The 13,662-nt window shown below is 34.7% G+C and overlaps 2 protein-coding genes across 2 annotated transcripts; one reads left to right on the forward strand and one right to left on the reverse strand.

Annotated features, from left to right (window-relative positions):
- Positions 1-351: 351 nt before the first annotated feature.
- On the reverse strand, positions 352-3,191 carry LOC149411465 (uncharacterized). Its single transcript, XM_089646843.1, has 2 exons — positions 2,952-3,191; positions 352-1,909 (listed from the first exon to the last, which is right to left on the reverse strand). Exons 1-2 carry the CDS (start codon positions 3,031-3,033, stop codon positions 621-623), a joined length of 1,371 nt encoding a protein of 456 aa, XP_089502969.1. The 5' UTR covers positions 3,034-3,191; the 3' UTR covers positions 352-620.
- Positions 3,192-5,092: 1,901 nt separating this feature from the next.
- Positions 5,093-13,295, forward strand: LOC149411466 (uncharacterized). Its single transcript, XM_089646744.1, has 2 exons — positions 5,093-5,208; positions 9,913-13,295. The coding sequence occupies exon 2, from the start codon at positions 9,928-9,930 to the stop codon at positions 11,212-11,214; it is 1,287 nt and encodes a 428-aa protein (XP_089502870.1). The 5' UTR covers positions 5,093-5,208; positions 9,913-9,927; the 3' UTR covers positions 11,215-13,295.
- The last annotated feature ends 367 nt before the right edge of the window (positions 13,296-13,662 follow it).

The raw sequence follows: 13,662 nt of genomic DNA on the forward strand, positions 1-13,662 counted from the left end.
ATAAAAACAAAAAAAAATTCATTACGGTGCTTTCCTTGTGCATGCTAAGTATGTTGATATAATAAATGGGTCAAATACAAAATTCTAAAAACGCTGTTACACGTAGGTAAATATTACATTCAAAATGTATATATTCAGTCATTGTCATTGTCACTATTTTTTGCACTAATTTTCTATAAACATTAAGAAAATTAGTGCAAAAAACCCCTAAACACTTGACCCGTAAGGCTTTATTTGGAGAAATGTATTATTAGCCGAATATTCTAATTACGTACAGTATTTAAAAAAACAAACAAAAAAATTAAAGACAACTTTGAAATGTATTCACTATAATTATTATATTTTGCATAGTGATGGTCAATGGAAAATAAAATAAAGCTAAAAAAAAATGGTAATGTGTCCTTATTTTGAAAATTTTCTGACCCATATAGTTTTAGACATCTGGATTGTTGAATTTGTAAGAATCTAGTGGATTTTCAAAAGTAGTTTGTACACAACTGCTTTATTACAATAATTATATTTTTCAGTAGTTATTCTAACTTAATCTGATCTGGCAGACTCTTTCTCTTAGATATTATACAAATATGTATTTACATTTAAAAAAATTATATTGTCTCACATTACAAATCTTTCTTCTTTTTGTTCTTTTTACTGGGGCACGAGTGACTCCATCGTTCACAGGACAATTTCCTGGTAGTATACCATTTCCCGCACTTAACGCACAGCCAGTCGGGTTCGGGACCGTGTGCGTGAACTATATGTTTTCCTACTTCTTCCGTTGCGGTCATGCTCGAGAATGTCTTGCTACAAATCAGACATTCATACGAGAGACAGGTTCGCAGCGCGGGAATAGTCTCATCTTCAGTGGCAAACTTGTATTTGTTATTGTCCAACAATTCAAAATTCAGGTCAAACTTCTTGACGGTAAACTTTGTGACAGGGCTAACCGTTTCTTTCATTCGTATATTAGTCTTATTCTCGACGACCTTTAGTTGATCCTCAACGGTTATAGACGGTTGGTCCGCTTCGCCCCCATCGGGCTGTCCTAGATAACGCACGTACGAGTATTTACTCGTTGGAGCGTAATATTCCGTCTCCGTATCGATAGAATCCGTACATATTTCCATGTCTTGCTTTAACTCCGTCAGGATGCTCAACAAATCCACCTTTTTGCCGATGCGAATGTGTGGATTCATGCGTACATACTGTTTGACATGGTCTATATAGTCAGCAACGACTTTAGCGTTGAGCGTTCTCCGATCTTCAGCGAGAAATTTGTATCGAACATCTGTGCAGCGTTCTTTAGCGATCGGCCTGTAATCGGCCCTGAACTTGATCAGCTCAAACTTGGACTGTGGCAAGTTGCAGTGGACCAGGTGAAAGTTGCTAAACACAACCGACACGGCGATGTTTGGCCAGTTGATGATGTCTTTTGAAGAAATGAACACGGATGACCTTTTTGTATCTTGACAAACGTAATTTTTATCATTAATGATATCATTATCGGGAGTGATCACCTGGTAAAAGAAAGTTTTGTATTTTCTAACCGGGCATGTGACTTGAGCTATGATTCTGTTGGGGTCGCTATCTTCCATATATTGGATGGTTTGATCTTTAAGTGTCAGGAGGTGATTTACATTCTTGGTGATGTGGCGTTGGAGTTTCTCTTGAACGGAGGGCAAGTCTGAATCTTTGAAGTAGTGTTTCCAGCTGATCATGACACTCTTGATGCAGGAGAGGATGATGGAAATGTCCAGCTGGCTGTGTTTGCAAATGTCCTCCGCAAACACTTCGCTGTAAATGTCTATGTACCTCTCATCTGGCAATTCAGTGATACAGACCACGTAGTTGTCCTCGCCTCCGTGTCTGATTCGTTTAAGCAACTCCCCGAGGACTGTTATCCTAGTATCTGGAACAAGAGAATACATTCTTTGTAACAACTTAAACCTTACAACAGACAGTTCTTATTGTGACCGGTTGGGTGACATAGTGAGGCAGAATTTAGAAAGGGATTTGTAAATACAAGTCTCCAAGAGTCCTCATACCAAATGTGTGTTAAATAAACAGAAAATAGGGACAAGCTTAGTATCCACATTATATTCTAAAAATACTGAGATAATAATTAGAAGTAAGTATTTCAGTTTCCGGAAATGGAAAAGTTATTGCGTTAAAATGAAAACCGATTGTTACATGGCGGCCAATGTTATTGATGCCAAAGTTTTAAGGTATGATTTTTCTTCTCTTATTTAAACCAAAATATGAACCTGTGACCCTAAAATAGGTTCTCAGGTTGTTAGTTTGGGTTTAAAAACTATTGTAATATTATTGTGTCAAAACATGGCATGAGGAAGATATTCAAATTTTATTTTATCGTTATATTTATTTATTTAAATATAAACGGAACAATATGTGCTATTAACATAAATATAAAATTAAAAGTATAAGGTATAAAGTATACAGCATAAAGTTTAAAGTATAATATACGGTATAAAGTGTAAAGGTTAAATAAAGTATATTATACTATAACTGATTTTTCTATAAAAAGTGCCAATTAATCGTGTCCCTATTTTCTGTATATTTACACCATCAACTTGTTTATGGATTCTTCAATCTCATGTATTTATTTTATTTTATGTATAAGTGGGATGCATTTTTTCTTACTTTTCTTATTTATCTAATGTATCTATGTTTTTTTTTCTAATAAACTATGGATCTACATAATGAAAACTATATTAAATCTTTAACACATGTTTTACATATTATGTCGGGTCGTCTCAGAATAACAGAAGATACTCATATTTTTCCGACATGAAGAGACGATGTCAGAATGTGAACGATGGAAGGAACGTCTGTCAAGACAGTGTTGCTGGCTGTCTATCCTGTCTGAAACGGCTAGGTGGTTAGTTAATTAGTACAAAGAATACAATATACTTTCATTTAAAATTACTAACGTGTTTTCTGAAGTTCAATCTCTTCGGCAGTAAAGTATACCACAGCAATATTTTCTTCCAAACCATCTTCGGGCAAACTCATGCTATTTAACTATTACCAAACTATGAAAATATTATAAAATGTATTGGAATAATTTTTTTATAGTGAATAAATGTAAAGATAATGGAAATAAAGCGGCAACAAGCGTCGATAAAAAACATATAAAAACTGACAGCTCAAAGTTTGGTTGTACTCGTTGTACTGGTTCTACTGGTTGTACCAGGAGACGGCAGTGGGTTGTACCATAAATAATAGACATGAAGACTACAGCGATACGTTGCGAATTAGTGAAGTATTTTCGAAACATTCAAGTAAATGTCGAATAAAATTTCGAAATAATCTCGCCTATTTTGACGAATATTTTTTTCTGTAATGTGCCATTTTCCAAACGACATGTTTGTTTTTATTCGTGAATTCGATGGCGTTGATGACAGCCATAAATAAATCATTCACAGCCTCTCTGCAGCCGTCTTACCAGCCAGTGGTAGTTTCTACGCTATAATTGGCTATAATGTCGTTGTAGCCGTTGTAGCCAGATGGAATCGTTTCAAACGATTCTTAACGGTGGGAATGGCTGTTTTTAAAATCCATAATAATGAATTTCACATTTTCAGTACAATTATCAGAATCTGAAAATAAATCTTCCACGCATTTTTAACGGTATTCATAGTTTGTGAAAATATTCCATTTTAATATCCACATAATATAGTCGCTGTTTGCAGTGTAAAAATTTATGATAAATAACAACTAGCTCCAATAAAGCCATTTGAAAACACACAGATTTTTGTTACCAATCTACCAAATTTTTCAACCCCCACCTATTTTCCCACTAACAACCTGACAACGCTGACAACCAGTGATGTAATGTCTAGGGAAACATTCCCTAGATCTAGGGGAGAAAAATATTTATTAAGGAAATAAAAATCTTGGGCATATCATCCATTTGTTACAATTTTACTTAGGGGAGTCTAATATTAACACTATGCATGTAAAAGAAAAGAAGGAACGAGTAAAAAAAAAAGAAGTTACGTAGTTACAAAATTTTTAAACATTTATTAAAAAAAGTGTATGAGGTTGAGGGTTAGTCTTAATCTAGGCTTAATACTATTCGTAATTTGTAATTCTTTAAATTAACTGTCCCTTTTCTTAATTCTAATTTATTGTTCATTCAATGTCTCTAAAGAGTTGGGTCGCTTTACAAAATAAACATACAAAATTGTTCAGGCACTTCCTTTTACAATGATTCTGGAACCGTGGATCTCCACATTCGCACTTTTCACTGATAACACACGCGGCAACTTGGGCTGGTTCCGATGGGCGGAATCAGCGAATTCTCGAGAGTAGGGTGGTCACTCGCAGTTCAGCCTGGGCCAAGGCTCCGAAGGGCGGAGTCGGCAGGCAGCGACTCCTGAGAGGGCAGCGGAAGTCTGGCGACCACTCTGGCTTCCTGGGCGGAAATTCGCGGGGTTACGGTAAGAGCCTCGGCGACCGCTTCAAGGGGGGGGAGTTGCTGGCTGGCTGATTCTGATCCTCCGATTCACTCAATATTCAAAATCTTAATTTATATTAGGTATCTTCATATTATGCATACATACACTTAATTGATATCTGGTTGCAATTAAATTCTTTATCTTAGTTGACAATTACACTCTTATATCTAGATTTATAATTATTGTTTAATATTTTAAAATTACGTTTTTACAATACGACCTTCAAATATTCGCAATATAGCCCAGCCTTGGCCGAAGGTTTTATTGCCCTAGGGTCCCATTTCAGATTTGTAACTTTATGAGGATCTAGAGCCAAATCTGCGGACTAATAGATATATTCCTAGGTTGGCTTTTTATTTTTTTATGACGGTTGCCGGCCAATCTATACAACTATTTTTTTAAGTCTAATAATACGAACTGCCGCCTCCATCTGCGTGTAAAATTACGGAGAACATATGCGAGCGCACGTGTTCAATTTGGTCGTTCTGTGAATTCAAGTCACGTACATACGTACATACCTAGGGACATATCAACTTCTGATTTCTGACAACAGACGCGAACTCTATACGGAGTGGTTTATTTATGTCTATGCGCAAAGTCATGGCTATGGCGAGTGGTTTATTTATGTGTCTATGTCTATGCGCGAAGTGAACTTCAAATTGACAGCTACCAACAGCTACAAACAATCGAAACAATCCAAAATTGTTTTCAATGGTCTGCCAGTTTGGTGAGTTTTTCATGTTTCACTACTTTAAATTTGTGCTGGATTTATTCGCTTATGAATTTAAGCATTAAATCATAAATATTTACTGTAATATTCTATTACCTTCCTTACTGTACATTTTTACACACTTTGCCGTTAATCTTCCAGTCCGAAAGTAACTAACTAACCATCACGCCGTTTCCCCGCAGGGGTAGGCAGAGAGGACGGACCGCCAAACAACTCGGTCTTGGCACACACTCGTTACCTCATTCACATTCATACATCGTCTCATACATACTCTTCTATTATTCTGACTCTTGACATGGCCCGACTCAAGTATTTGATTCACTTGGTCGTGCCATGTCTTCCTCGGGCGTCCCCGACTTCTGCTACCATTCACATTTGCATTGTATATTCTCCTTACACTCCTTTGTTCGCTCATTCACTCTACATGCCCAAACCATCTAAGCGTCCCTTTCTTGATCTTACTCATTACGCTTACATCAGCCTTGCACTCTTTGCAGATCTCCACATTCCTCACACGATCATCTTATCTTCATCTATTCTCAGGGATCTCATTCAATCTTTATTTTTATTTATTTATTTATGTCTATTCTTGAATACACATTTTACAAATGATTACAGTGGTTTATGTTATAGTACAGAGAAAAAAGTACAGAAAAAAAGGTATAAAAATAAAGAACATAGGTTGATATAGGTAAAACTGTGTGGGTGATTTTGTATGTTATGTGAACACCTCACTAGGAGAACCTGTGCTGAGGTGTTAACGTGTTTGAGATTAAGAGTGACAGGTATTTATATGTTGTGGTAGAAAGTTATTGTTATTATTTTTATTTTTTCACAGACATATATTGAAACATGAAAACACACATTTATATGTGAGTGTATGTATTTTTGGATAATTCTTGAAGAACATGTATAATATTTAATTTTACTTATTATATTTTGTTTATGTTTGGTTTGGAATTATAATCTTTTGAATAAAGTGAATATCTTGATTTTTTTTCCAGGCTACGATATGTTTATTGAGAAAGTTTGTAGATGTGTTCGTAGTCAATAATTGTTTCAAAGTAATGGGCATACTGTTAAAAAGTTTGTTTGCGTAGTATTGAAAGTGTCTTTGTCCGTGTGTGGTATGTGTTATCGGAATGTTCAGTGTTTTATTTGTTGAGGACCTGGTTTTTATTATGGCTTTTGGTTGATTTGTAATATGAGGATTATTATGAATGGGGTGTAGGAGAGCAGTTTTGGCGTAAAGTTGTCTTACTGACATGACGTCTAGTGTTTTGAAGATTTTGTTTGAGTCTGTGTAGAATGGTACTTGCAGTATGAGTTTTATTATTGCCTTTTGAACTTTTTGAATTGGATCAATTGTTGTGTTTGTAGCGCTTCCCCAAGCTAATATTCCATAAGTGGCAATGGATTGACACAGTGCCAAATATATTGATCTGAGTATTGTTAGTGGGAAAATGTTTTTAATGGATTTGATTAGGTGCAAGACTCGTTTTAGTTTATTAGTAATGAAAGTAATGTGTTCAGTCCATCGTAAGTATGTATCAATAATTAACTCCTAGGTACTTTATTTGTTTTACCTTTTCGATGTGTTCGCATTGGCGATAGGATGATGTTTGTTTACAGTCATGCAAAAACAAGTCCAAGTTAGAAGGAGGTTGACCTCTTTGTGTAATACTATGTGTGATGTATTTTAATAATTTTTCTACTTCCATCCTTTCTTTGCCAGTTCCATGCCTCACTTCCATACATCAGGGTAGTTACCAGCAAATTATTGCGAAAACATTTCAACTATCTTCTGTGAAGAATACCTTTTAATTGATAATACTAAATACACTTAAAATACATTCCCTAGAAAAAAGTATAAAAATAAATTACCTAACGTTTTTATTTAAGATTATTCACTCCAAACTAGACTGTTGTGAACTCCTGCAACTCATAGATTTCAGAGTACCCGCTCGAGCAACTAGGCAAAATATATTATTCTGCAACAATAACTTCTGTACTAACTACCATATACATGCACCTATTTCTTGCTTTCACACAGTTGGAAACAAATTCACCTCAAATATCGACATATTTAATACAAGTTTGCCTGTGTTCAAGAGATACCTGAATGACATTTTTATGTAGCATATTTAAAGAGCGATTGCGTATATTTGTTGTTTTCTTATAGATATGTTGTGAACCTAAAAAAAATTGTTATATTTATGTTGACGTTTTAAAAATAAAAACCTTCTGTTGTCACTGTATTATGCAGTAAATGATGTAAAATATGTATCATGTAAAAGCCCATCAGGGTGTTTAAATTAATAAATAAATAAATAACCTAATCGAGCCAAACTGTATATTGATAATGCAGTAAAATTAATTGTGTTTAAATAGTTTTTGTCTTCATAAAAATACAAACAAATAATTGTTGTTTTGTACGACGATATCATTTATGTTTAAAACAATTTTTGGTAAACTTGTCTAATTCCGCTGCATGCAAAGGCTCTTTAAAAAAACAACACTTGATTACAACTTATATCGAATGCAGACAACTATTTAGGTGAGGGGTTTAAAAGTAAACATTCACAATTTAGGTTTTTAGGGTTTGGTTATTTTATTAATTTGTGTGCATTTCCCAACCTTCAAACATAACTTTGATTGAGAAAAAATGTATCTTTGAATAATTAATTAATTAATTAATTTGAACCAGTTTGTAAAAAAAACGTAATATAGATACCAACCACAATCTTATTTTTCCATTACCCCCTATTATTTTTACAATGTGATATCTTGTCTTAATATGACATCTTCAATTACCACCATAAAAGTTCCAAGAAATATATGTTTTTCGATAAATTCCTTGAATTCTGACTCTTATTAAACAACTATTTACGTTAAGGGAGATATAAAATCATGCACAAAATAGGTTATTAGGATCTTAGTTTGGGTAATTTTAACAATCTATGCGTATTTCCTAACCTTCAAACTCAACTCACGACAAGCATCAGATGAAACAAATAAGAAAAAGATGGTGGTCGCATGAGAAATTTAGAACTTTGTTTTTGAAAAAGTGGAACTTAATGTATCTTTTATGGAATGTGTTTTGCAAACTAGACCAAACATGACTTAAATCATAATATCAGGTTATTTGAATTGCATAAGGTTATGAAATGATGTATTAATCAAAGGGGCTGAATGAAACAAAATAAATCCGTTCTCGTAAGTTAGTATAATATTAAAGTTTGTACGCTTTGCAATTTTAGGAGAATTGTGAAAAATCTCAAACAATTTGTTGCATTTTGATATAAGGTCATAGACATATGAATATTAGTAGACCTGCCCTAAGTGATTAAAAGCGTATTATCCCCACTCCCCATACCGGTTCCATTGGAGCCGGCTGTGCTCGCGTATGGCCTCAAGTGAAATTTGAAAACGTGACGTCATCATTCTCGTGCGAACTATGGTCGAGGCATCATCGGTTCATTTTACGAAATAACACGGCAAAATGTTGACTTGTACTATGAAAACTTGTAAAAATAGATGTGAAAAAGACAATAAACCCAATTGTCGTATTACATTCCATATATAAGCATTATTTTACTTTATTTTAAGCATATTCACATCGTATAATATGAATCAGTTGTTACTATCACATCGAGAAACGTCTGGACGCGAAACACAAAGCTGGTTGGTTGCTGGGAAGTAAATTATGAACATTTATAAAAGTGTCTTAACTAAATACTTAAACGAAATATTCGACTCTTAAAATGAACCGAATTTTTTTGCCGAATTTGGACTTCGCAAATTTGTTCATAACGTGGCGAGTAATTTGCGCTCCCATGTAAAAATGTCTATTCATTCCAAAGCAGATTTTACTTTTAAGAAGTAAATGGTGATATTATAATGCGAGATGCCTATTTACTGTCAGATTGATTTATTGACGAATCACAGTCAGCTTCACTCCCTTCGTTCTTCAACAGTTGATTTTATCCCTCGCCATTATCTTCTCGTCTATTAATTCCTATGTCTGTGTATAAGGTACTTTATCACAACAAATTATTGCATTTCGGTAGGCACTCGAAATGTTGTGAAATCATAATGACCCGCGCTGAATGCACTTTAAATGGAATGTACCAAGAAATGACAGTTCAGTTCATCTCAACCAATAGTCCACTGGAACGACACCTGCGACAAATGCTTTACTGCTATCTACTACTGCTGCCTACTACTATCACCCACTGCTGGTCACCTGCTGCTGGCGCTACAACAGCTGACAAACCTCTATCAAGACATTACGATAGTCTCCTTGTGCTGGCCCTTATGATTTACAATTTCTCTTTTTCTTGTGCGGCTTCTTCTTCACAGACAAGTGTTATTTTTATTTTTTTTATTGCGTTTTAAGTGTAAAGCGGAATTCGGCAACTTTACCACTATCTTATTAGAGGTAAAGTCACAAGTAGGGAATTCATATTTGGTTTTATTTTGGCTATACTACACATGTACAAATTGAAAAAATATTGGTTCAGGTATGAAAATTCTTGCAATTGCAATTTGAAGTTAAAGCTGTTCACTTTTTAAAATTATGTACTTTAGATTTTGGATACACATTTGTGAACAGAGATGCAATGTTGTGAGAGGTCAATTCTTTTTAAAATGAAAACTGTTTTTCTTGATTTAATATTGAATTGTTTCAATCTATTGCAGGTTTTATTAAACATCATGCTGACTAAATTACTGGCCGCAGTTAATAAAGATCTCAAGGAAAGCAATGTAATGGAGGTCATCACCAGAATGCAGAACGCCGACTTGAGGAATATATATGTTGAAATTTACAAGACGGACATCACAAACCTCTCTAGTATTGTCACCTCTATCGTCTACCTCTGCATCAAGACCCTGCTAAAGAACTGGAAGGGTTATTACCGAGTTATGAACCAAGAAGACATGAAAACAGGCTTGATTCAATACTTGAAAGAAAACCTAGACTATGTTATTGCAACGGTAGACGGAAGAATAATTGAATGCGAATTAAATAACACGGTTGAAAGTGAAAAAATCTCCATTGAGCTATCTTGCCCTTATCGTAAACTTAACTCTATCTTTTACACCAGCATCCATCCTTCCACAAACGAGCTGGTCAACTTACGACCCTCCAATTATTGCATCCCACAAAGATATGACATGGCAGAACTCGTTAACTGGCCATTTATGGAAATTAATATTCAATTCCCTGACTTTAAAATAACTAGAAGTAATATTTTCACATCGGAATTTAAACTAATCAAATTGGCATCAGATTATAAACCAACTGTTAAATCTGAAAAAATGCCTCTTAAATATAAACAACTCACTAAAAACATAGAATCTTTTCCCATCACTTTTATACTGACTTTCATGAAACAACTGAGACACAAACTAGGACTGCTCGATTGTTTATACCCGAGCAACGTGAAGATCTCCATCTTAAGCGTGTTGACGGCTTTCGAAAAAGACATTGCCTTATGTGCGGAGGAAATCGACACCAACACAGAATACTTTTGCCATCTGAGCCAAGGATATGTGCGATATCTCGCAATGCCGATAGATGATAAAAAGTTGAAAACAGATGGCCTCATTAAGTATGAAGATCAAACGAAACTGGATAAAAACTGCGAAAATATTCGTCTGCAGCAAATAGTATATCCTACTGCCAAATTTCATCTATCTACTTTCAACGTAATGTATGATGTTGACAAGAAGGATGATGGCTACATCTTCTCAATAGCCCAGGAGATGGTCCATAATCTTTTCCAGTATATCAGTTTCAAGTGTTGCTTATGTTTGTTTCAATGCAGCGGCACCAACTCCAAAAGAAATCTGGAGCAGCATCTGAACACAGTGCATGCCGTGGAAGCAGATTGGCACTGTCCTAAATGCAAGAAGGGGTTCCCCATGCAAATTCTCAGTTCGCGGCGTTGGCACCACGAGTGCGTGAAAAAAAAAAAAAGAAAAACGTCAACCCTGTAAAAAGTTAATAATTTTAAAATTACATTAAATTTTACCACGGTATAGGACAGTACTGAACCCAGTGTAGTAAATATTGTCAGTATCAAAAAAAAAATTGTATGGCTTTAGCCGTGTTTGGCATTCCGATCTGACTAGCCAGGTAATTCCCAACCTATTTCTTCACCACCTCCTTCTGTTCCTCACTTCGTCTAGCCTCACAAAATACCCCAGTCGTGGATGCCATAGTCCCATTGGCTTCGAATAGTTGGTACTGTGGCGTGGTATTCACAATAAAGAAGAAAATCAAACTTAAATAAAATGTCAACATTATCTTCTATTTTTTTTTAACTTTGATTCTGTTTGGAATTCTAGTTTTGTTTTAATATTTTCTTTACAATTTTTAAGAAACTAAGAAATATCTACATCACATTTGCAGCCAATTTTGTAACAAAGAGAGGTTGCCATAGGGTTGTGTAGTTTTGTTTGCTGATCTGAGGTTCTGAGATGATTATGTGGTTATCTTTTTAGTTTTATCAATTACTTTAACTTAAATTAGGTTACTGATCTGCATAAGTGTCTAGTACACAAATCTATTTTAAAACATGTCAATATAATATAATGTTTATGTAATTTCTTTACCTACTTTCTAAGACTCACATAATTTGCTTCAGCAAAGTCGTACATTTTATGAGTGTTGAAAAAAGGTTCATTTCAGGTACCTAGATGTTTTGACACATGGTTTTGGTTTATGATAGTTTTTCTGCCTAACTTGTAAAACCTCTCAATAATAACTAAGTCATATATTTTATGACTTTGGGCAAAAAGGGACATTTTCAGGGATATTTTTTACCCTTTTTTAGTTTGTGATGGATTCACCGCCGAACTTTAAAAACTTCTTAAGTGGAAAACAGTTTAGCTGCAAAACTTCTTATCTGGGAAGAAAAAAAAATTGCAGTTTTTGTATGGAATTTTCGAAGGACCGAAAAAACAAAACTTCTAAATATGAAAACTTCCTAAGTGGGAACTTCTTAAGAGAGTTTGACTCTAATAATAAATACAAGGCATCAAAACATGTCTTGCAAATCGTATATGCAAAGTTATGATACAAAATTTCACACAAAAAATATTACGTAGTAGTCATATTGAATGATGTGTATTATAAATGGTTTATAAGGTAGCATTTGGTGAACACCTCGCTAGCAAGTGTATTGCTTATATGGCATGTTCCTGTTTCCAGATTGAATCCATTAACGAAACCCACGAGTAAAGAATAGCCACAACGAATTTGTGTGAATGAATGAAATGGCTACAAATAACATCAAATGAACGAAACATATTAGAAAGAGATAGCCACTCAAAGAATATGTGTACGGGTGAAACGGCTATATTTTAAGAACGCTCCTCGTTTCTCTTGCCTCCTCGCAACAACCAGTTGCGAGCTTAAAGCAGCCCACTGACGGACGAGCATTTTCACGGCAGGTATGACGTTACAGGCGAGCGATGAGTATACTTCTATCGACGTCATGCTCAGAGTGGGTGGAGTGGAGGTAGTGGGTCGCTTTTGCCCTCAGTCTTGATAAACAAACGAGCGAGCAGATAGTAGAATACGACGTACTGTCTGTCCTTCATACTCTTATGTGTTTCTGCGTTCGCTGTTTTGCATGTTTTACACATTTTTCGAAAAGCATTGTGAATAATTACATTTATTGAAATAATAAGTGATTTTTGAGTACATGTGAATGGAAAGTAGCTCCATCAGATTTGGTTTTTGCTCGATAATGATTTGTGCATATGCCAGTTTGTCCACTGGACTCAGTTCAATGCAACCATGCGCGTTATCTCAGTAACCTATCTTCCCATTTAATTCATCTAAATATGTACACATATACTGCATTTAAATGTATTTTTAACTATCCTTGTAATAATAATTTGATAAAATTGTCTTGTTTTAAGGTAAGGAAGAAAGATCTACATATCGAGGGCTTTACCAGATATGTAGGTAACGTTGTTTGACTATAAGCCCTCGATAAACCATAATATTATGGTTTATAATGTCTTATTTTTATGCCTTTTATTCATAATGAGGGAAATAAAAAATGTATTGTCAGTTAATATTTGTTTTTATTTGTCAAACTTGTGAATTATATTGAATGCATTCAACAGCCTTTTTTTATTTAATTTGATGGACCTTCACGGTATAACAGTTAAGATCCCAGACAAATCCAGAGGTTGCGGGTTAAAATCCAAACATGTGCTAATAAATTTTATTAATTTAGGATGATGAACACATCAGAACAAGGACAATACTTGCTGCAAAATCATAAAGAAAAATATTTACGAAAATGTACTAATTTATAGGTAGGTACTTAAATTATTATAAGCAATAATTAGTCACCTGAAATATCCATACAAATTAAAACAATAGTAAAAATAAACTCCGCCGACGGGAATTGAACCCGCACCTTCTGA

This window comes from Hesperophylax consimilis, chromosome 25 (genome assembly GCF_061612785.1).
Source record: "Hesperophylax consimilis isolate HC1 chromosome 25, BYU_Hcon_1.0, whole genome shotgun sequence".
NCBI classification, from domain to species: domain Eukaryota; kingdom Metazoa; phylum Arthropoda; class Insecta; order Trichoptera; family Limnephilidae; genus Hesperophylax; species Hesperophylax consimilis.